Here is a 23128-nt window from a genome sequence, read left to right as displayed (position 1 = left end):
AAGCAAAAGACACTTGCTTTCGTGTCAGGTGTCAAACAAAGACTCGTGTCAACTTTATTTCAACACCAGACCTCATAATCTCACCAAATAAGCCGCAGAGTATCTTGTCAGCGAAGATAAAACGAGTTTGGAAGACGCGTCGTCGCAGAGAAACATTTTCCAAAACTCGTCTTTTACCAGGTAGGCGGCTATTATTGTTTTCCCAGTTTCATTTCGTTGATTTCAGTTTTTATCATATGCTTTTTTTAAGTTACAGAAAATAGAGAGTACGTTTGAATACACGTAAGAAAGTTAAATACGTGTAGAAATCTAGCTTTGCTAACGCTAAATCGACGTTACGCTCTATGTTGAGACAGCAGGGGTGGGGTTGCCATGGTAACTCGTTTACACGGTAGTGGATGTGTAACTTTTAAGCAGCCTCATAATAAAAACTATGGCAGCAACCTACGACTGTTAAATACAGCTTTTTTTCATTATTTTAATGCATTTATGTTCTAAAACTATAAAATGCAGGGATTTAAAAAAAATGGCAGATTAATATTAATTCACCCATGATTCATGATTCACACAGTCTTGTTTACTTTCCACAAATCAATCACGTAGAAATCACATGGTTTGTAGACTTTTTAACCCAAGTGCAATGGGCATAGATTTGGGTATGGACGGTAGGTACATGTCCTTATCAATACCATTGTCCCTACCAATATTTTTTTTACTGATCTCAAACTATCTAGCCGGTAAGATCTCTGTAGAGTTGCCAGATTTGTGTGTTTTCTGCAAAAAAGTTCACTATCATGATGGAGAGTGAAAGAGCAGGGTATGGGGGATACTTGACTTGATGATCTGGCAAACCTCAACTTGCAGCTGTATGCATTGTTGACTAGCAGCAGCCCAGCAGCAGTAGTGGAGTCGGTGAGGTGGAGAGTGGTTAGTATTTATAGTTTAAACGATCCCAACGTCACAGGATTGAAAACAACTTCACTGGACAAAACTAAGATCATTTGGTATCATATATAGTTTCAGGCATTAGGTGTTGTTAGTTAATTTTTGATTGTTGCTCAGACATGCTGTTTAATTTAACAACTTTATTACTGTTGGTGAAAATTCCTCCCAAAAGCAAACTAAGACATCTGGTCCTTTCATAAGAAGAACCAAAGTGTCAGTAACAGTTGAGCTTAGCTAATAAGAATGTCCTGTAATCAATCCAAACATTAATCTTTGAAATTAGTGGGAGAAATATTTACTATTTAATGACATCTAATAAGACATTTAATGAGTTATTATTACATATGTATCATTAAGACATTAACATTATTTATAAGCTAAATTAGCCACAGCTTGTAAAACTGATTTGTTTGTGACTGTCAGGTATTATTTTATTATGAAAATCCTGTCAGCAGCAGCCTGAGCAGCACAGAGACACACAGACAGGTGAGCTGCGGCCTCTCAGGTGAGCTCTGATGTCATAGTGAAAGATCTAGCCAAAAGTTCAGGAGTTTAATGAAAAATAATACAAACAGAAGTTTGTGAGATGATTCAAAGGTTTGAGCATCACTGTGTCTCTGTCATGAAACTCTTGAATTATGTCACTCAAATCCACAAACTGAAAGAAAAAAAAGTAAAAATCAGAGGAAAAATCATGAGTCTCAGGCAAGTCAGCAAATGCACATTCAGTCAAGTTAACATTTTGCAGAGTCAGGCTCTCTATGTGTGTTTATGTGTGTGTGCGCATTTACCCATGAAAGAGAAAAGAGAGCAAGTACACAAACACAATTATTTTGGCCGTCCGACAAAAAAATGTCCCTACCAAAGTTAAACCAAACCCACGCCCTTGGAATGAGGACAGATTTTAAATGAGAGTCTCCTGCTGTATTTGCAAGACAAATCTTACACAGAGCCAAAACATGCTGAAGTTCAGAATCCTATTGACTCTGCAATCAGTGTAAAGTCACATGTAAAGAGAGGAGGAAATGTAACTGATTTAGAGGCGTAAGGTACAAATGTAAAATGGGAAAATCTATGTCCAACTTCGTTAAAATGTAATACTGTATTGGACAATGTGAGTTCCAACATCGAAAATATAAGCAAGACTTTTATTTCAGCGTGGTGTTGGAAAATTCACAAACTCAAAAACCAACAATTATACAGTATTTAAGGTGTCTGACATGTAAATATAAGGATGTAAGGAGTAGTGAATGATACAAAGTAGTAAAAAGACTTTTTGTTAATTTTCATCTGAACTGTTTTGATGCACTATAAGGAGTTTTTTTGTTACAGTATTTTCTTTTTCAAAACCAGCAGGTAATTTTATAGATTTTGTGAAAAGTTTTTTGAATTTCGAGAAAACCTTTTGTAGCATGCATTCGATGTTTTTAAAATTGGAGTTTTGGTGTTTGTCATCTATTCTCAAAACTGAAAAAAAAACACATTAAACCAATGGAGAGAAACTGTAATCAGTTGTTTATTTTTCAAGTCATTGTTTATCATTTATGATTGTTAAAAATAGTTAGAAAACCATGAAAGTTCCCCAGAGCCCAAAGCGATGTGTTTTGTTCCACCAGCAATCTAAAACCAATGATAGAAATCTGAGAAATCCCGCAGATCCCCACATTTGAAAAAAAAGAAACAGAGAAAGTTTGGCATTTTTGTTTGAGAAATGACTTAAATTGATTCATTTTCCATAAAACAACTAATTGATAAAGCTTTCAGCATTACTACTCCATAGAAGACATTTTGGTTTACAGGAATAAACAAACATTGAAACTTTTATTTTATTCTCTGTGGGTTTTTTCAGTTAGTGTCAAAGATCAGAGAAATATGTCGAAGCTAGAGACCTTGCTGGAAGATGGACTGAGATCAGAGCTAATGCTCCAGCAGCAGCTCAGGTCCCTGAGTGAGGCCCTCAAACAGCAGCTGCAGGAGACAGAGAGGAGACTGAGAGAAGAGCTGGAGAGGAGGATTCATCACAATGCTCTCCTTTCAAAAGATGTGTCCAGTGATAAAAATGAACTGACCCATCAGACCAGGTAGGCTTCCTCAATTTTATGTTTGGTGTTTAGTTATAATTATGATAAATCTGTTTTCTTGAAGACCTTTACTGTTATTTTAGACCTGTTGGACTGAGAAGATCCACCTCTACACCAGCCCTGCCCTCTGACAAAGTCTCAAACCATCCCAGACAGTCAGAGAGGCCCAACTCATCTTCTCCAGCCTGGATATCTTCATCAACCTGGAAGCATTGTTCTGATAGGACTTCCAGGCCAACCAGGGCACAACAGTGTGAACGTGCAGCTTTATTTAAAACAACACAGATGAAGAAAGAGGAGGAGGCTGAGGCCGAGTGCCAGAAGAAGTTCTGTGCTCTTCCTGTCCCCAACCACGTCAGTCTGCCCCTCTATCAGGAGATGATGGAGCTGAGAGAAAAGGAGAGGAAGCAAGGCCTTGAGCAGAGGAAACACTTCCTGCTCTCTGTACAAAAACCTTTCAGCTTCCAGGAGAGAGAGAACGAGAAGAGGGAAAAGCTGATAGCAATGTTAAACCAAGTCTCACAGGATCAAAAAAACAAGACTGCCTCTGTTGGGAAATCTCTTCACAAAGGAGTAAAAGACACAGGTTGGTTGATTGTGTGACTCTTTTGGATGATGATGGCTAGTGGTGTTTGTGGCATAATGGCTGGAATCAATGTGAACATTTAGAGTGATATAAGATATGTTTATGTGTCAATTTACAGACAGAACATACTGACAGCCTACAGTTCCCAACCTTTTTGACTTTTGACCCTCCCCTTTCAGATCGTTCCATTTTTGCAGGCCTAATTAGTTAAATTTCTCCTGTATTTCACAAGATAAAGATTTGAATTAACATACATAATTTGCACAGTAGAAATCAGAGCTGCAACGATTAGTTGATCAATTGATTATTTTTTAACTATTAAATTAGTCGATTTTAATAATCGATTAATCGTTTGGAGTCATTTTTTAAGAAGAAAATGTCCAAATTCTCTGGTACCAGCTTCTCAAATGTTAATTTTCTTGTTTCTCTATGACAGTAAACTGAATATCTTAGGGTTGATGACTGTTGAGGATGTCACCTTGGGTTTCAGAAACAGTGATTAACCATTTTGAGGACCAAACACCTAATCAATTCATTGAGAAAATAATCGACAGATTAATCAATAATAAAAATAACTCTTAGTTGCAGCTCTAGTAGAAATATGTATTTCTTCTCTTTTCCTTGTTAATCATCTCCTGACCCTTCAGATTTATATTGGGCCCCTTTGAGGGTTCTGACCCCCAGGTTGGGAACCTCTGGTATAGTCCATAGATAGATGGGATGTAATGATTGATAAAACTATGTATAGTACAGCTTACATTCACAAAGTGTATTAAATTGAGAGTCTTGTATTGAAAGACACAATACATTTGTATCAATTGTATTATAATATTATGATAATAAAACTGGTTTTAAGTGCTATTTAAATGAAACCATCTGAGACATTTTGAGGGGAAAAGTCTCATAGACATATGAAACATGACAAGGGGCTCTGATAATTTTTGTAAGGGGCCACAAGCCAAAAATTTGGGGACTTCTGGTTTATTTGACAAAATATTGCATTTTATAAGATTATCATGTAAAATCATAATCAGCAAAGTAACATCTAAGTAATGCCTGTCACATAAATGTAGTGCATTTTTAGTGCAATATTTCACTCTGAAAAGTAGTGGAGTAGAAATATACAGTAGCATTAAATGGAAATACTTAGGTACTTTCCACCACTGCTACACTGTGACGTGACTTCAGCTTCTGCTTTACCTTACCGTAATGTTTGTGCAGATCAGGAGCTTAGCAGCAAAGTCCCCGCTCAGACTATGCAACATGAGAACCCCACTGCCTCCGGGAGGCCGAGACTTCGCACTGCTGAGCGCACCAAGAAGGAAAAGCTGGGATTTCTGGATGAGAAGCCGAGCTTCCAGCCAAAAATCATCCATCAGGTCCCTGATTTCAGCAGGCTGCACAAGGCCTTGCAGACAGAGGCGCTGAGAAAAACACAGAGTAAAGATGTGACCAGGTGTCAACCCTTCTACCTGAGGACATCAGCACTCCCTGCAAGGCAAAGTAGGCTGAGCCCTGAAAATTCACAGGTGAAATGTTTTCCTCTCCTGAGATCTCTGGCTGTTTTCTTTATTGTGATTATTTAAATGTATTGTTTTATTTCAGTTTTTTTATGTTGTTGTTTTTATGTTTTTTATGTTGCTCCTATAATAAGTTTCATAAGAATTGTTTTAGTCACTACTAAGGATGTTTGCTTATCTTAGTTTAGTTTTGTTATCTTGAATTTAATGCTTTAGTTATTTTATATGAATTTATTTCATTTAATTCAATTTTAGCATTTTCATAGTCATGAGATTTGTCAGAAGTAGAATAATAATGTAGGCAATATATTTAGAAAATTAACATCTATAATTATAAAGGATGGATGAAACCTGAAATTAGGAAGGAAATAAAACATCAAAACATATCCTGGACTCCAAAGCACCAGATGGTTTCATGTTACAGTTTTACATCACTTTTTTTCTCACACCTTCACTGCTTGATGGATGGTTTGAGACACATCAACCCACCACTTTATCAGGTCCATACCATTCTCATTTTAAGGGGGGATGGTTAAACACTAGCCTTGCCTTTCTCAATGCCCGTCACCGTTCTGGATGATAATAATAATTGCCTGAGTCTTTGCTCATTTAAAAAGGTTTATACTACTATAAAACAGTTTTTGCAAGCTGTATAACATCATGTATTTCTGTGGTACTTCAGCACTCACAAGTGTTTATTTCATAAGATGTGACAAAGTAATTTGACCAGGTCACATCTCAGTTTTTTTTCTGTTTCTTTTAGAGGAATTGGTTTGATAATAACAGGTTTATTGCGTGGGTTAAGTTATTTTGTAAGCCTTATGTGTATTTTTTGAAGCAGTTCAGGCCACTTCCCTCAGTTGTGGATTTGTAATGCTATTTAAAACATGTACAGTAGGCCCTCTTCAAAGACAGAGTATTTCCCACACTTGAACTGGTGTATTTCAAACTCTCTCCACCTCATAACAAATTTGACCGAAGCCACATTTCTACACTGCCTGTGATATACAACCATGTAATGTGGTTAATTTTTGTCCCTCAGGACAGCTCAACCTGCAATATCGTTCTATGAGATTAATCACATATTTTATAAGATTGTCACTTTATATGTCCATTGAAATTTGTCTGGGTGGATGATTCACACGAGGGCATCAAAGAGTAAAAAATGGTTATAACAATAATTAAGTAAGAATAACAGTAATTTACACAAATTCAAAGTAATATGTGGTGAAATGAACTTTGTGATCAGTGAAAATTCCTTCCTGTCTTCTTTTTATATATCCTCTGGCTCTGCCCAAAACTGTACAATTACCAGATTTCTGTTTAATGAATCTTGTCAGACATTTTGGGGCAGATTCTCCTGATTTAACTATTTCTATTTATAACTATAACTATATATATATATAAGTTAGATGTATACCGTGAGGTTTCTCTGAGAAAAATATTTAAAAACTCACCCACTGTTATTCTGAGTAATAACATGACTAACCTCAAACTGTGTAGTTGTAAAGCCATCAGTATCTCACCAGTTCATCTTTGTCTGTTTGTCTTTTTTCTGTGAATGTTGGTGAAGTGTTTCTTGGATTGATTGCTCTCAACACAATTGTTGCCACGTACAAAGACTGAAAACACAATTTTATAAAAGAAAGAAAGAAATCCATTATTACCAAGCATATTGGTTAGAAATTTCCATCTTTTGTACAAAATATCAGTTTACTGGCATGCAGTGTGGTTCTTCTCTGGTTCTCCTACTGTTTTTTCCATATTTCAAACAAATGACTGAGACTAAAAAACAATTTTTCCTTTTTTTTCTTATTTGGTTTCAATCACAGTGAATCGACTTTTTTCCGTAAATTGATGAACTATTTCTGTCACTCTGAGTCATGTATGAGGGGATTTGGTTTGGTTGCTTTGGTTCCGCTTTGTTTGTAAGCACAATGTTGGGTTTTGTTTCTAAGTTCATTCTAAGGTAAAAAAGTTGATGCAAAATGGACAAACAGTATATTTTGTTTTTATTTCAGATCTCAAAAATGGTAAATAGTAGCATTTAGACTTTTATTCTCATCTACAGGTTCCAAATGTAAGTAAACTTGGTAGAAGCAAGTCATTCGGGGCCTTAACATCACTGTCTACAGACACACTCCCGACATACATCACAGACGCTGCAAGGAAGCGCTGCATGGCCATCAGGTGAACTGGATCATACTGGCATGACTGTTGAACTTGAGTTTATAGATTTTTCCTCAGTACTTTCTACACGCTAAATATTTGGATCTACTGACATGCAGAACATCGTTTTCCTTACAGAAAATCAATGGAGATGAGGGACAGTAAGAATCAAGAGAGTGCAGACTGGTTGAAGAAGTACCAACTGAGGTCTCAAGCCATGAAGAGGACAGTTGCCCTTCATGCAAAGCTGCTGGATCCACACAACAGCTTGAAAGAAGTATATAATGAAAAACTGCAACACCATCGGTGAGCATTGGTCAAGTGAGGGCGTTCATTCTCCAATTTAGCAACCCTTGCAGCACACATCACAACAACCACACATGCCTGCCGCAGCAGCTTAAACTATAATCTTCTCTTACATGCAGGGAAGCTGACCAACAAAGGATGAGAGACTACATGAGGGAGTTACGGGACATGAAAGCACGAGTCAGTGAACGCCCTTATTTGTTCGAACAGGTGAAACAGGTAAGTGACATAGTACCATTAAACATTAGGTCACGTCATGCCTCTCCAGTGGCATAACTTTGACTTTGTATTGCCAGAGAAATGCAAAGGCTCATGCAGAGCAGACATACAGGAACAAGCTGAAGAAAGCCGGATTAAAAGAGCAATTTGTTGAAGAAAATGGAGAAGCAGCTGCAAGAGGCTCGACCTCGTCCGTTTCTGAAGATGATGTGAATGACTGCAGCAGAGAAAATGACATCCATAGCAGCGATGCAGAGTGAGAATTTATAGCAAGTTTTCTTCATACACTATGTAATCCCACTGTGTCCGGTAAAATTATGAATAGCACTGGTACTGGTGAGCCAAGGACTTCATGTGGTTTGGTCGTATTACATTACATAATTTTCTGTTTACCCTGCAGTCTTTAGTGAAGAAAAGACAAATACTGTAGCCAAGTAAAAGTTTGATGTAATTACAATATAGCCATTTTCTAACCCAACATGTCTGATTTAGGGAAGAAAATGTAGACGACGGGGAGAAAATTGAAGATGTGGAAGAGAAGAGCGTGAAGTCCAAAGGGGATGAAATGCCATGATCAAAAAGGTTCAGGCGGCATAGAGTTTTTTGTGGCCTCTCCACTAGAAAACAACACTGTCCTCAAAAATGATTCATGTCACGGCTAACTATCCGCACCAAGCGGAGCTTGTTTAAGATGTGCAACTATAAATTAAGAAATTACAAAACATCTGGACTTCACAATAACAAATGTTAGGTATTACAAATGGAAAGTTTAGAGAACAGTATATGTTTTTTAAGTAATTAATATTTTATATGCTTTGAGTTTAACACTAGTATATATTTCAAGCAGATTAAACTGAAAATAAGTTTTGCTAAGTAATATGAACACTGTAATTTGAAGACTTGGTTACCAGAATAAACAGTTCAAAAGCAAAATGAGAACACCAGTTGAGCCCACTGTGCCTGCAACATTAATTTGTGTTTTACCCATTTTAAATCCAGAAGCTTCCAATAGACATAAAAATGATTATACTTGAGTAGTGAGACTATATTTCTGCTGCTAATCTTAGTGGTACTCTACTTTATTTAGTTCCATTTAAAAAATGTATATTCTTTAATTGGACAGGTCTCGTCAGGACAGCGAGCGTCTGACACGGGCCTTTCTGAAAAGGTCGGGTTAAAGTTCCAGTTATTTCTACAGCCACACTGCCCACTAAATAAACAGCCTCACTGTGCATCCGCATTCACAAAGACCAGTTCAGTGGTCAGCTCCAAGCCCATAGACCCACATCAAATACACTAGAACACTAACCTCTACTGTAAGCTGGTGCTTAGACAGCTAACTGCCAGGAATTTCAGATTGTTTTTTCCTGTAAACCACATAGAAATGTACACAATCATAATTAAAAGGTCATCATGGAGACCAATCAGTACATACCACGTGGTTACTTTTTGTAGGCTAGTGTGTCATTCATTGAAACTATTTAGGTAATGTTTTGCATCACTTCAAGATAGCGTTAAAAATCATTTGTCTTAAGGCAATGCTATTTAATGTTGTGTAGTCTGCAGGTAAGAGCCTAATATGTCATAGTGAACAAAAAGGCATTCAGTATAACTGAGTGATAAAATAAGCATATTATTAATTTTATCATCAAAAATATATTAAAAACAAAAGAAGAAAATGGTGTCACATAGTACATATAGATGTAATAAATAATCACAGAGTCCCTTCCTTGAGATCTCAGACATCACATGACAAAGCTTCAAGGGCTTCATCCTGTCAGGTTGTCATGGGAACCATGTATCCCTCCCCACTCTGCCTTGTAGTCCCTCAGGAGAACGCTGTGCACCTCTGAATTCCCCGGTGCACGGCTGAAAACAAAACCAATCTCTCCCAACCTGTTAGATAACATCCGAGAGGGGAACCTGCATCCATGAAATGCACGAGTGACCCGGCGCCTGTGACATCTATTTAAACAAACTGTAGTGCTCGAATGTGGAGGCTGAGAGAGGGAAAAAACACATCTCATTTAGATTAATGAGAGGCTTTGCGCTTGGCCACTGAATGTTATGATCACGCGATCTCGCTGTTTGAGGAGTGGCCCTCCCTAGCAGATGAACAATATAATTTCACCAAGGTGGTGCATTCAGGTCTCTTATTATTCCAGCCGCTGTACAATATTAAAATTCCCACACATTTAAATGCATGGGTTGCAAATATAGGCAACTAAGGACACACCCTAGAATAGATGATATAGGCCTCAAATAGGTCAACACATCACCTGCCTTAAAACATCAGCAATTGCACTCGATGGAATGTTGTGTTTTCTGGTTATTTTGTTGTTCATCTTGATTTCTTTGTTTATCTGTGTTCACTTGATTATAAGGTAGAAGTACGAAGGCCAAGATTTTTGCGGAGTGCAGTGTATGTTGTAGCGTGTGGAGTTGTATGCATTTCCTTGTATGTTTTAGTCCTTGGTTCACCTGCAGGAGGAGCTGTGGCTCGCTGCAGCCTGACTGGAGCAGAGGAGAGAGATCCCTCTTTTTCTCCTTCAGTGGCATGAATAATATCCCCAGTGCTGGAGAGAGAGCATATCAAGAGGCAAACGGGAAGGGGAGAGAGATAGCAGCCAGTGTGACAGATAAGAGTGTGGCAGAACTTGTCTCTCTGACTGCACCGTGGGCAGGGGAAAGAGAGAGCAAGTGCACCAGAGTTTCAGGCAAGGCTGCTGCCTGCACGCTCACAAACACACTAACTCACACACGCGCACACACACACCACACATACACACACACCACACACATACACACACACACCCCTCAGCCTGGCTGCAACAGAAGAAGTTCAGAGAGAAGACTGACCTCAAGAAGGTATAGTATGTTTGTGCGTCTCTAGTCAGGAAATCATATCTCATGCAGCCGTGTCCCCTCTTTACATCTGAAACATTACTAGCAAATCAACTGTGTTAAGCTCACTTGATGCTCCACTTTGTTTTTCCAGGTGGGTTGGCAGAAGTTTGGTCTGTGGATTCACTCGAGAATTATGGCTTTGCGAAAACTGAGCCTTCTAGTCCTGTAGAGGAGTTGTGTGTTTCCCCCCCCCCCAGAAGAACTTGTCTCACGTTTGCAGCCCGCAGGAGGATGGAGAAGCTGTCAGGGAAAGACAAGGAGCTGATACGAGGCAGCTGGGAAAGCCTGGGCAAGAACAAAGTTCCTCATGGTGTGATCATGTTTTCCAGGTAATGTCCTACTCAAACAGCATGCTTCAGATTGAATAAGACACATGGAAGAGAAGAACACATTTGAGGTTGTTATTCTGTGCAGTTATTCCTTCATTCACATACATCCTAACAACACTTTGACCAGAAGTAATAGGACCTTGCTGTTTTATTATGTTGTAAGCTAATATTTGTGATGTTAGAATAAGTAACACAGGTGTAGAGAGAGAATCAAGCTAGATCCTTTGCTGCACACTCTTTCACCATGCAGGGACTGGAGGCTTGACTTGTTGCTTGGCGACAGACTGCAATAATCCACAATTTACTTTGAGACCGCTAAATCAGACACTAGCAGGAGAGATTTGTGGATGTATGATTTATAGATTGATTTTGTGTCTGTGTGGATGTTTGGCAACCCATGCCGTCTGTATACACCTATAGAATAGTGTGGTATGTGTCTATGGTAGACTGTTTGAGCTGGACCCTGCGCTCCTCAGTCTTTTCCACTACAGTACAAACTGTGGCTCCACACAAGACTGCCTCTCCAGTCCTGAGTTCCTGGAACATGTCACTAAGGTGAGCTTCATTCACCGCAGTGACCACTACAAGTACACAGACATTTGAAACCCTTCTTATGCACAGTTCTGAACACTTTGCTAGTGTATATGTGTGTCTCTGCACCTGTTTTTTTTTTTTTTTGCATGCGTCGCAGGTGATGCTTGTGATCGATGCAGCAGTCAGCCACCTGGACGACCTTCACTCCTTGGAGGATTTTCTGCTCAACCTTGGGAGGAAGCATCAGGCAGTGGGAGTCAACACACAGTCATTTGCTGTAGGAACAACATCCAATAGTGCAACTTTTGAGAAAATTCTTGAAAAGTGATCTCAAATGAATGAGCTGTGAAAAAACATCTCTTTTTTGTCTCTGTTGTGACTATATGTGTGTGCCATCTCTGTGTGTTTGTGTGCTTGTTTGTTACGGACTCCTTCAGGTGGTGGGTGAGTCCCTTCTCTACATGCTGCAGTGCAGTCTGGGCCAGGCCTACACAGCGCCTCTGCGTCAAGCCTGGCTCAACATGTACAGCATTGTGGTGGCAGCCATGAGCCGAGGGTGGGCCAAAAATGGCGAGGACAAGGCCGACTGAGGCGCCCAGCGGGAACTGCTGAGCAGTTGCTGTCAAATCACTCATCATGGTTGCCATGGAATAAGGTTGTGTAACTTGCAGCGTTTGTGGCTTTGGCTGCTGTACATTTGCTCTGTGAGTGGGGTCACGTAGTGTAGCAAATGTATGGTGTGGTTACACTTTACAGTTGGATTGACCGGTCGCAGAGTTTATTTTCTTCGCTGTTAGCTAACAGGCAATGCTGCTGTACAGCTGCGAGGGTCTGAGCCAGCCTGCTCTGGTTCTTCTAGGTCTGGACCAGAGAAAAAGCATCAAGGATAACTGTTGAGTCTTTGTATATAATGGCTTTGATATATCTATTCAAATGATAACAGTGACTGTAGTGGTCTTTGTGATGTATCTTAAAAGAGTTGCACAGTTGTGAAACACTAGATCTTGTATTTAGGCATCACACACTACTCAAACTGTGATGGTTACTGAGGCCAGCACGGCAGCTCTTAATCTAACTGGAACACAGTGACACTTTACAAAATATGTTTTGGGACAAAGCAATGTGATTTTACAGAAGATTTATTTATCACCTTAATCATAATCATTACTGTGTTTTTTTATGGTAATTACACATCATTACACCTCTTTTTTGACTTTCTTATCTAACTTTGAACCTATTGACAATAAGCAAAGTACATTTTTAAAACAATGTTTAATAGATACTGACAAGAACTGTTATACTCTCTCATAGCTTTCTTCAGTGATCTATGACTGTTACGGCGTCCTTGTGCACCTTACTTTACATGGTGTGTGATGCTCTCCTCAGTAGAGGTTGTGAGTATTTCAATAGGCTTCATCTGACTGTTAAACTCTAACCAATAGACTGTTATGTGACCTTTAGAGTTTGGAAGTAAAGGGCATCTTGAAGGAATTATAACATCTTTGTTCCTTGGCTATCAGTTTCCAGTCATTGTTGGTGTGAAGTAGTTTTGTTGTACTTTAGTCGCTTATCTCAGTAATGCTTATTACCTGTGTTGTCGTGGCTACAAATGTAGTATTACCTCTGCTTTAGAGGCGGCCACAGAGCTTCTACATGAAAACTGGAAGTGAATATTTGTTTTGGATTATGACACAAAGGAACGCTTAATAATGATTTTCTTCTTAATTTATTGATGCATTATAATACTGTCTGCTAATACTGTCCAATATGTGTGTATTATTACTGCTGCCATAACACTGTATGTATCATCCTCAGCTGTTATTTACATTCATGGTCATAATGCCAAGTAACTTAGCAACAGTGCGCCAAGTATTAGATAATAACACCATACAACTGTAAATCCAAGCTGCTGATATGTGGTTATCGCTTTATTTTGAGTTTACATTTATAAAATTTATTTTTATATTCTGAAATGTACGTGTAGTTTAAAGGGATTGATTTTCCTTCAAATATGATGTCCACCAGCTATTTTACCTTGTGTGGATTTCCAGTAAATGAACTTAAACCCAATATAAGAAAAAACTGTCAGCTTTGAGGATTAATATTCATCTTAACATCTTGTTGCCTTTAAAGTGGCAGAATAGTATGAATTATAAAGGTTTCAGTTAATCAGAATAATATGATATTAGCATTTTCTAAATGTGCAATCTTTACAGAAAATGATAAAAGCAGAGTTTTATATGAATATATTTTATCCCTGAATAGTCTATTCAGTCTGTTCTTTCCAGCCCACAGGTGTAATGTTTGTTAAACTGACTGTGTAGGTGGTGTTTTTATAGTGTTTCTTTTCTTAGTATCAGTACATGGCCCTATGCAGGTTGTTGTTCTCCGTGTCTCTATTTTCAATTAGCTGACAGTAGGTCTTTTTAGCAGGCGTGACTGACAGCTGGCTGGATGTTATGTTATGTTAAATCCAGTCCTGTACATATTGGGTGTGTCACTGTCTACCTCATCATTATCAGCTGCTATTGAACAGCGATGACTTCACCTAGTTATCCTTCAACCAAAAAAACAAAAAACAAAAAACCACACATTATTAGAATTAATGCAAGCACGCACTCTTTGTAAACTGGATTTCCATGCTACACTTTAAAAAAAAACTTGTTGTGTGCTTACTTGAGACTAAATAAAGTGATCTGTGGATATTTTGCTGCTAAACGAGGTCAGTGTGTTTTCCTCGCTCTCAGATTGTTTGTCACAGACTGATGATAGTTACAGCATCATGGTCAGCGTTTGAAATCAATCACACAATGCCTGATTTCCTTCCCACTGACAGCCCATCCCCTCGTGTTACATAAACTCCAAGCGCCGAATGGCTCATCGCCCTTGGCTACAGAGACGAGGGCGACTTCAGGCACATCAGCCCACTTACTCATGCAACTGCACGATGTCACATCGAGAGTGTTTTCAGAGTATCACAAATTTGCCAAGAATTACATAAAATTGCCATTCTGTCCTCACAATGTGGATTGGTTTTAATTTTCCTTCAAAAATAGGTAAAGAATATTTGCATGTGTTTCTGCTTGAATATCAGCCTGTGTGTGTGTCCTATAGGTGAAGCCATAGCAATGAGAATTTGCAGAAGGGAGGGTACTTATGATGAGTTATCTGAATCCGCAGGGCTCATTTCTCCCATATATACAATTTGGTTGTATCATCATAAAAGTCACATCCATGAGCTGGCTGTCTGTTCTGCTGTTGAAGCAGTGGCTGACATGGCCTTAATCTGTCTGACTGCACTGCCAACAGTATCCTCACTCTCTCTGTCCCAGTGAGAGTCTGCTGTATTTATGTTGGCTTCATGCTCCACGTCTCGCTTCAGCCTACAGAAAAATACTCAGCCAGAGTTGTCTAGTCACTGGGCTTCATGGAGATGTTGACACAACCCCCCTAAGGTCACCAACCAATGGTTAGATTGCAAAAAAAAAAACAACGCAATAAGCTACTATCAAAAAGATGTGTCCATTTTCCTTGTGCTAATTTATAATTGGTCCCTACTGGCTCCTTCTGCTAATTTATAATTGGTCCCTACAGCTCTACAGTCCTACCTTGTAGTGCACAAGGATTTGCTCTGAAGGCTGTCGTCTGGAGAGGAGTCTGTGAGAAAAGACAACACACATTATTTTTAGAAAGTCTGCAATGTGTTTTGGAATGAAAGGGTATTGAACGTTGTCATGGCAACTGTTAAGTGATGGTCCAGAGTCGTGTGCGTGCGCGCGCACGTTTGTTTTTGATGAAGGAGGAAAGCAAGGCATTGCTCAGTCACTCAATCATCCTAAATCATACTGTGGAGAGGAATGGACTGACTGGGTGTGCAGGCTTAGGATAATGAGGTTCACTCTGGTAGCTGTCAAGGAGCTGAAGCCTGCAGCACGATCCCGCCAGCTCAGACAGCAAAGCAAAAATCGCAACAATGGGAATGTGCTGTCTGTCAGCAGCTGCAAAACAGTTTCTACACACATGAAGTACAACTAGTTAAAGGTAAAGCAGGTGTTAATCTATATAATTGTCAATAATTCCTATGAAAAGACAAAAACCAACAATGTGCTAGTCTGTCTCTCAATACTTTCTGAGTTTGCCACCTGTCTGCTGCACTCAGCCCAAGCCCATGGGTTCCTTCTGAAGATGTAATCTTCAATTAAGAGTCACAATTTCATTCAAATTCATTTTTAAAAAAGGCTCACTATTTTTTTAAAACAGCTGGGAACTGTAGTCTTTAGCAAACATTACTTAAAGAAGAGTAAATAGCACCTTTGTTGGGGACTATTTTCAGATGTGGATTAGTACACATCTAATGTTTTTGTAATTATTTACAGCGGCAGGATGGTGTTTGTCGGATTGACTATAGTGGATGTGGTCATGATAATGAAGGAATTTGTCAGCCAATGCACATCAATGAGCTAAAAACACATCAATGATACAGTTATCATTGAGTTGTTTTTAGCTCATTGATGTGTTTTAATAGTTTTTGGACAACAATGGAGCTCTTTGGCACAGAGGAATAAATTATATCAGGCTTTGGCTAGACGGACAAAACTTATTTATAGGATCAGTTCATTGTTGGGTTTTGTCTTTTTATGGGAATTGTTGACAATAAGCAAAATATAGGCTTATCATTTAACAAAGGTTAAGATGATCTGTTCAATTGATGACATTTGGCAAATTCTTTACACAGATTTATCAGTGTGAGTGGGAACAGAGTACCCAATTAAATCCATTGACAATGACAGCAGATTTCTAATAGTGAGATTTTTGGTTGTCCAAAATGACAAATGTTATGTAGCTATTGAGTTATGCAGCAGCCATTTTTACATGACCTGCAATCACCTGCAATGCTGCATTAGATGACTGTTCACGACACCTTTTAGATATCATAAAGATGGCAAATCATACATGAGACCTTTTATGATTTAATATCCACCTTGTGACACATTTTCTACCACATTGACAAAACGTTACCACAAAGTCCACTTAAAGCTGCTCTGGAGCTTTGGATCGTATCACATGATCTTCCTCAGCAGATGGAGGTTGCCTTGTGGTTGTGGTTTTTCTCAGCACTTTAAGGACTTCTTGTCCATGTAGGTTTAAAAATTGGGATTTCAAGTTGAAGAGGATCATGTAATACGATCGAAACTCTTGAGAACAGCTACTAAATGATCCTTGTGGTGAGATTATTTTGTCAACTACTGCTTCCAAGGTCAAGTCTCAGTTTCCTCCAAATACTTTTGCTGCAGTCCGGATTTCACCACAAAATATCAGACCTTTGACATAATGAAAACAGAATGTGAATACAGTCATGCAAGTTTGTTAAAGAGAATATATACTCTATGAGAGATCACCAAAAGTTCAAATATTGTATTGCTAATACTTAATTAAGCCTTAATATTATGTAAATACTAAACAACACCAACTTATTAAGCTACATTTGCATGCTGAAACTAACCCTTATGGGAGTGACAATATGTTTGCTGCAGGAAGCAGAGACATTTTCTATTCTAAGCATCTGGGCAGGAGAAAGGAGAGCAGCGGGCCACACACCCATAGGAATTCACCTTTCACTGACAAGCATGCTCTTAGCAGTTGCCAGGGGTGACAGGGGAAATGTCATGGACTTTACTTTTTCCTTCGTAACTGTTAGCAATGAAGAAACACTGTATGTATTTACCCCATCCCCCACATTTTTTTTACAAACCCTTTTACTGCAAGAAAATGACATCCATCCACTGTGAGATATCTCAGTAAAACCCAACACAGGCACCACTTTGCTGGAACAGTAACTCTGCTGCTACCGCTTTCCAATGTGGTTTGGATAAAAGCAGATGCTCATGCAATTAATTGCCCCATACACGTTCTGATGTGGCTTCAGGGGCTATTGAGGTTTGTAGTATGTACAGAGGCTTGTCCCGAGGCTGGTTTGTATGCAGGCACACTCCTTCAAACACTAAGCTACCATGCACATGCATTCATTAAATGCTAAATGGATGCCTCTCCCTAGCTTTGTTAAAAAAGGGGATCTGGTCTGTGATTATCTTTAGAGAGATAGTTTGTTATCAGTAGTGTCAATTTGTCAGATATTAAAGTAATAGTTAAATATTTTGGGCTATTTTGATTTCTTGCTGAGAGTTAGATGAGAGGATTCATACCACTCTCATGTCCGTATGGTAATGAAGATACTGTCAGTGGCCAGTCTGCTTAACGTTAGCTTAGGACTGGCGTTGACTGTTTAATGACAATGGCGGTGAAGACCATGTGATATGTTCAAAAGCCGTTTGTCAATAGCTTAGTGTTGTCTGAATTACCTCACTGTAACAACTGTAAAGAAATTACCCATCCACTGATAATGATACTTAAAATGAAAAAAAGAAAATGAAAAGCACTGCTGTCTGAGTTGTGAAGTTTTTTCTATATTTTTGTCGTCGTATCCTCATCTCTGGTTTGTTTTCCCGCTCCCTAGTTTTCAGCATATTTCAGGACATTGGTCGGGTGCAGTAACTTCCCCTCGTAAACTTGTGAAACCACAAATTGTTGTTTTTAAACTAGATAGCTTTATCCCTCTGTTTCCAGTCTTTGTACTAAGCTAAGCTAACCAGTTGCTGGTTGTAGCTACATATTTACTGTGTAAAAATGAGTGTTATCAATCTCAACTCATGGCAAGAACGCAAACAAGCATATCTCCCAAAATGTCTAACTATTTCCTTTAAATAGTAAGTTCTTAATATTGGTAATGAATCATTATTGTATGCAAAATATCATTTGCACATTTCCAGAAGGCCACCTGTGCACATTCAACCTCGCAGTATTACTTACCTCATGAAGTCTGATTCACTGCCTCTCAAAAACTCCTCCATATAGACCACAGAGGAGGAGAGCAATATAGTTCATGGCGCAAGATGAATGGATTGAGCTGAGTTAATTTTAATTTCAGATCACAGCACTTCACTTTTGACAGATGAAAATTTGTTAGCCTGACAGAGTTGAATGTCAAACACAGTCTGTCCCTTAATCCCAACCCTCTTGGAGATATAACAACCCACAATTACGGCAGGCCGGCCACATGATATCAAGTACTTATGATACACAAGTCTCATAACCAAGAGTATAAAGAAATGGACTTCTGCAAAAGTCTGGAAAACGAATGTACCTACAAATAGACCTCTGATGGCCAAACCGACAGTAGATGAACAGATGTGACAGGATATAGTAAAACTAGTTGAGAATGAAAATGGACAATCCCTTCTTGTATGGTCATTAGAGCCAAGAATACCCTAATAAGTTTTATGTTGTATTTTTCAAAGGAAAGCAAGTTTAATAATCTGTGAAACAAGCTTCTGCAAGAGAAACCCAAAGGACATGTTGGCAGTTCAGACGAAGAAAGTATGAGATGCTCTTTGATGGGTTTTTTTTTTCCAAATAGATTTTACTTCATGATTCTCTGCACTGACCACTTCATACTGCTGCCAGCTTTCATCTGTTTTATATAGCATGAGAAACTAGAATTAGGTTCCTCGTAAAATGGGACAAATACATTTCATTTCATGAAATAATGAGCCATCAATTTAAAAAAAAAAAACTACAACTGAAAAATAAAACAACAAAAAAAAATCACAACACAACTTTATATGATTAAAACCCTAATAAATCCTTCTCAGACAAAACACAAAATGGACTTATGTAACTGTGGGTGTCTCTGCCTGGAATTTCTTTCACTGGGTCACATTAACAGCTACAAACAAAGTTGTGTTCCCTATATTGAACAACAACGAGAGATTTAGGTGAACTGATCAACAAAAGTGTTAAAATTAGAATCACCCCAAACACAAATCATAGACAAGGCAATGACAGTGGATAAACAACTTTCAAATATATTTTTTATCCTCTACAGGGAGCTTGGCCATACATCTTATATGATCTGTATGATCAAAGATACAGCAGCTGAGAACTGAATAGATATTGATTGAAATCAAATCAACAACAAGGCACCAACAAGGCCACGATACAAAACATCTTAAAAAAGCGACACAACGACTGTGACATAAAGACACACAGTAAGTTAGCTTAGTGTTTAGCTTTGCAGTTCATTCTTGACCTTGAAAACAGCATTTGACAAAATAATGTCCACTCAAGGTCCACTTACTCACTCGTTCTGGAGCTTTTGACTGTATCGCATGGTCTTCATCAGGAGATTGTATTGGCTAATTTGTCATGGAACTGTAGATGTTCAAACTTTCTGTTATTCCTAAACACTGTCAGGGCTTCTAAGCTATATTGGCTTTATGGTTGAGCTTTATAGTTTATTCATGAAAGCTCCAGAAAAAAGTGAGTAAGTGGACCTTGAGTGGAGATGAGACCTCCAAGGTCAAGAATGAACTGCCAAGCTCAATATTTCAACCAAAATGGATAAGAAGTCCTTCAGGTTCCAAAAATGGAAGGTTTGAACATCTGCTGTTTAATGACACATGAAGAAGATGATGAAGACCATGTGATATGTTCAAAAGCTGTTTGTCAATAGCTTAGTGTTGTTTCATTGAGCTCACTGCTTGTCTGCTGCCTAAAAGAAAGAACTGTAGGGAAATGACCCATTCACTGATAAAAATGAAACGCACTGCACTCTGGGTTGTGAAGTTTTTCACATATTTGTTGATGTATCCTCATCTCCGGTTTGTTTTCCTGCTCTTTAGTTTTCAGTCCATGCAGCATATTTCAGGCCATGCTGGATTGTCACACGAAAAGGGAGTGTTTCTTCAAGGCACAGCAAGAGACATGAATAACAAACTACAATCAGTTTACATTCACTTCCATGGAAAAAAAATCACAACACAAGGGAATTAAAACAGCCCCAAAATACAAAACTAGCATACATACAGACTGAATGTAAATCAATGAGATTAGCACATGTGAAACTTGACCTTAAGGACAAAGATATAAATGCATAACCCCTTTTATACAATGCAGTCAACATGCAGTGGAGCGGCTGATGCAACTTAGATGATGGTATAGATGGGTATTGTTTGAATTTTACTGTTTGTATTTGGGACATAACAAAATTAATTTTTATCACACAAACATTTGACCACAAATGATAAATGATTGTAGAGCCTTTATAGTAACAAAGTGATTTTTTTCAGCATTTTACAACTTAAAAATGTAAATATAATGGCTTCTGTTGGTTGTACTCAGGTTCAACATTTCACATAATTTTTCAATAGATTTCCATATTTTTGTCTTGCAATAAGAGACTCCATGGCATATTTTAAAAACATTGTAATTCCAGCATGTGCTTCTAATTTCCCCATAGCTCATACAACTTAAAATGAATAAATAAAAATACAGCTGTATCACATACACAGTCAAAACAGAAAGATGAAGAAATACTCTGATTAAGATCGGGCAGCTCTGCAAATTCTTGACCAATCTCCAAGCCCAAAGCACAATATCAATGACACCAAAAATACTGTAGCAAAAATAGCAACCTTAAATTGACAATAGTTACAACAAAGCTTCAGGTACAGCTGCTTGTGCCTCCGTATAGAGTGTACATATATTACAGTACATCTCTGAGTTACATTCGGCCCTCCGTCTGTCCGCTCTCTCACTGCAGATGGCTTCACAACTAGCTGCCCTCACCCTCAGCCTCCATGGGCTCTGCTGCCGAGGAACCAGATATCACCCGTGCCCAGACCATCCTGTCAGTCTGCCGGGGGCGAGCCTGCTCACACCACCCACTCTGGTGGGAACTTTCACCTCCACTCATGTCCAAGTGGCACAACATGGACAGAGTATTTCTGGTGGATACCCAAAGGCAATTCCATCCCGGTCACTTTCATTACTTTTAATCACTTTTCACTTGCAAATAAAGCCATAGAAGAAGATGGAATCCCTATCATGGAGCATCCAATAGTTTAACTGAAACAATTTGTACATTTAGGTTAATGTATCTGCTGTAGAGATTGGTGTGTGGTTTGTGTCTGTAAGACAGAATCAGGAGATGTTTTGGCAAACTGCTGTTTATACATTTATAGTGATGTTTACATGGATACAGCTCCTGTATTCTCATCATGACTCTTAGGACAAGCTGCTGTCCTCTTCCGTTTTTTTTGTCATTCCTAACAAGCCCAGTCTAGTCTCAGGGTCTGAGGCAGCTAAGTTGGAGTCTGAGGTCAGTCGTGAAAACGCAGCATTGCGCTATTTAGCAATCTGTGTTCCCCAGGAAATCAGCTTGGGGGGATTTGGTGTTACTGGTAGCCCACGGGGCTGTCCATGAGCGGGCTGGAGCAGTAGGGGTCTGGGGGGTCTTGGAGCTCAGTCTCATGGGTCTGGGCGTGGTCTTCCTCACCCTCCTCTTCCTCCTCCGGGCCGTGGGTTGAACTCTGGGAGCTGGCCATGGCACCGTAGCTGTGGTGAGCTGGAGAGGGCATTGGAGTCAAAGCCAGCTCTGGCTCCAGCAACACGGACGCCACAAACAGCTGAAGGGAGATCAACATCATCATGTCACACAGTAAATCACGGGGAGTGTATGAGATCAAAGTACGGTTTCACTAATGTTGGGTTTGATTTCCCTCCCTACACTTAAGAAGTAATTTTCCACAAATTTGTGTATGTAACATGATTATTGTATTGTACACAGTCAGTGCAACATAATATACAGTACATCTTTAACAATACACAAAATTAAGATCTTATACTGTATATTTATGAATATAATGTATAGTATGACCATTATGCTTTGATGGATCATACTGATGGTTTTGCAAGTTTTAATCATTTATTACAAATTAAATATTTTACACATTACCACTGTTTATTAGTATGAGAGAAGCTACCAAACTTTACCACAATGTCCATGTCTGCTTATTTGTTGGTTTTCTAACTCCTATAGTTCATGAATGCAACACTGTTCAGAAAAAAATGACTCTCAAATCTCAGATGTCAGAGCTTCCAACAAGCACTTAAATGCACCAACCTGGAAAACTCTCTCAGCTACAATACCCAATGTTACATTTACAAAAATAAAACTGAGCCTGATGTTGGTTATCTCAAGTATCAAGTCAAGTGACAACAGAAACAACCACAAAAGTAGGAAACCTGCAAAAGGTTACAGTAATATGATCTTTTAAGATATGCTTTAAAGTTGTACTGGCTAATAATAGAAAAACATGGTACTGTACACTGGAAGCAGTGGTTGATGTTACAGTACTCCTGTCTGCATCAGTGAACGTCCCCTCTGCTGGCTGATCAGACATCTGAAACAAGGAAAATTATGAGTGGGAAAATTATCCATTATACTGATAATGTGTACATCTAAAGCTGAACTTGATCTCAGTGAGTTTTGGCAGAGCTGACCTGGTAGCTTGTCGACTTGTCTGGTTGCTTCCTAAGGCACAAGCAGAAGAGGGAGAAGGCAATACAGAGAAGCAGGGACACTGAGGTGAAGATGGTGATGGGATGCACTGGACCTGTGACAGTAAGGGGGAG

The 23128-nt window shown here is 38.9% G+C and overlaps 3 protein-coding genes across 6 annotated transcripts in view; 2 read left to right on the top strand and 1 right to left on the bottom strand.

The window, feature by feature from the left end:
• The first annotated feature begins 48 nt into the window (after positions 1-48).
• On the top strand, positions 49-8765 carry fam161b (FAM161 centrosomal protein B). Of its 2 annotated transcripts, XM_067613849.1 has the most exons (10): positions 94-180; positions 1369-1450; positions 2795-3026; positions 3110-3612; positions 4834-5141; positions 7204-7322; positions 7440-7607; positions 7727-7826; positions 7904-8082; positions 8319-8765. In XM_067613849.1, exons 3-10 carry the CDS (start codon positions 2818-2820, stop codon positions 8398-8400), a joined length of 1668 nt encoding a protein of 555 aa, XP_067469950.1. In that variant the 5' UTR covers positions 94-180; positions 1369-1450; positions 2795-2817; the 3' UTR covers positions 8401-8765. The 2 variants fall into 2 exon arrangements, with proteins under 2 accessions (XP_067469949.1, XP_067469950.1); XM_067613848.1 differs by lacking the exon at positions 1369-1450 and having other exon boundaries at positions 49-180.
• Positions 8766-8988: 223 nt separating this feature from the next.
• ngb (neuroglobin) lies at positions 8989-14314 on the top strand. 2 transcript variants are annotated; one of them, XM_067613859.1, is made up of 5 exons: positions 8989-10694; positions 10954-11062; positions 11509-11617; positions 11754-11873; positions 12034-14314. In XM_067613859.1, the coding sequence occupies exons 2-5, from the start codon at positions 10965-10967 to the stop codon at positions 12184-12186; spliced, it is 480 nt and encodes a 159-aa protein (XP_067469960.1). In that variant the 5' UTR covers positions 8989-10694; positions 10954-10964; the 3' UTR covers positions 12187-14314. The 2 variants fall into 2 exon arrangements, with proteins under 2 accessions (XP_067469960.1, XP_067469958.1); XM_067613857.1 differs by having other exon boundaries at positions 8989-11062.
• Positions 14315-20736: 6422 nt separating this feature from the next.
• tmem63c (transmembrane protein 63C) overlaps positions 20737-23128 on the bottom strand; it is a 30350-nt gene continuing 27958 nt past the window's right edge. For both annotated transcript variants that reach the window (XM_067613844.1, XM_067613845.1), the window contains 3 exons: positions 22997-23109; positions 22822-22896; positions 20737-22119 (listed from right to left, as the gene is read on the bottom strand). In XM_067613844.1, the coding sequence (XP_067469945.1) occupies positions 21889-22119; positions 22822-22896; positions 22997-23109 (419 nt within the window). In that variant the 3' untranslated portion in view covers positions 20737-21888. The remainder of the gene's footprint in view (positions 22120-22821; positions 22897-22996; positions 23110-23128) is intronic.

This window comes from Thunnus thynnus, chromosome 16, assembly GCF_963924715.1.
Source record: "Thunnus thynnus chromosome 16, fThuThy2.1, whole genome shotgun sequence".
NCBI classification, from domain to species: Eukaryota; Metazoa; Chordata; class Actinopteri; order Scombriformes; family Scombridae; genus Thunnus; species Thunnus thynnus.
The sequence above is the reverse complement of the archived record's forward strand: the minus strand, read 5'-3'. Positions and strand labels throughout refer to the sequence as shown.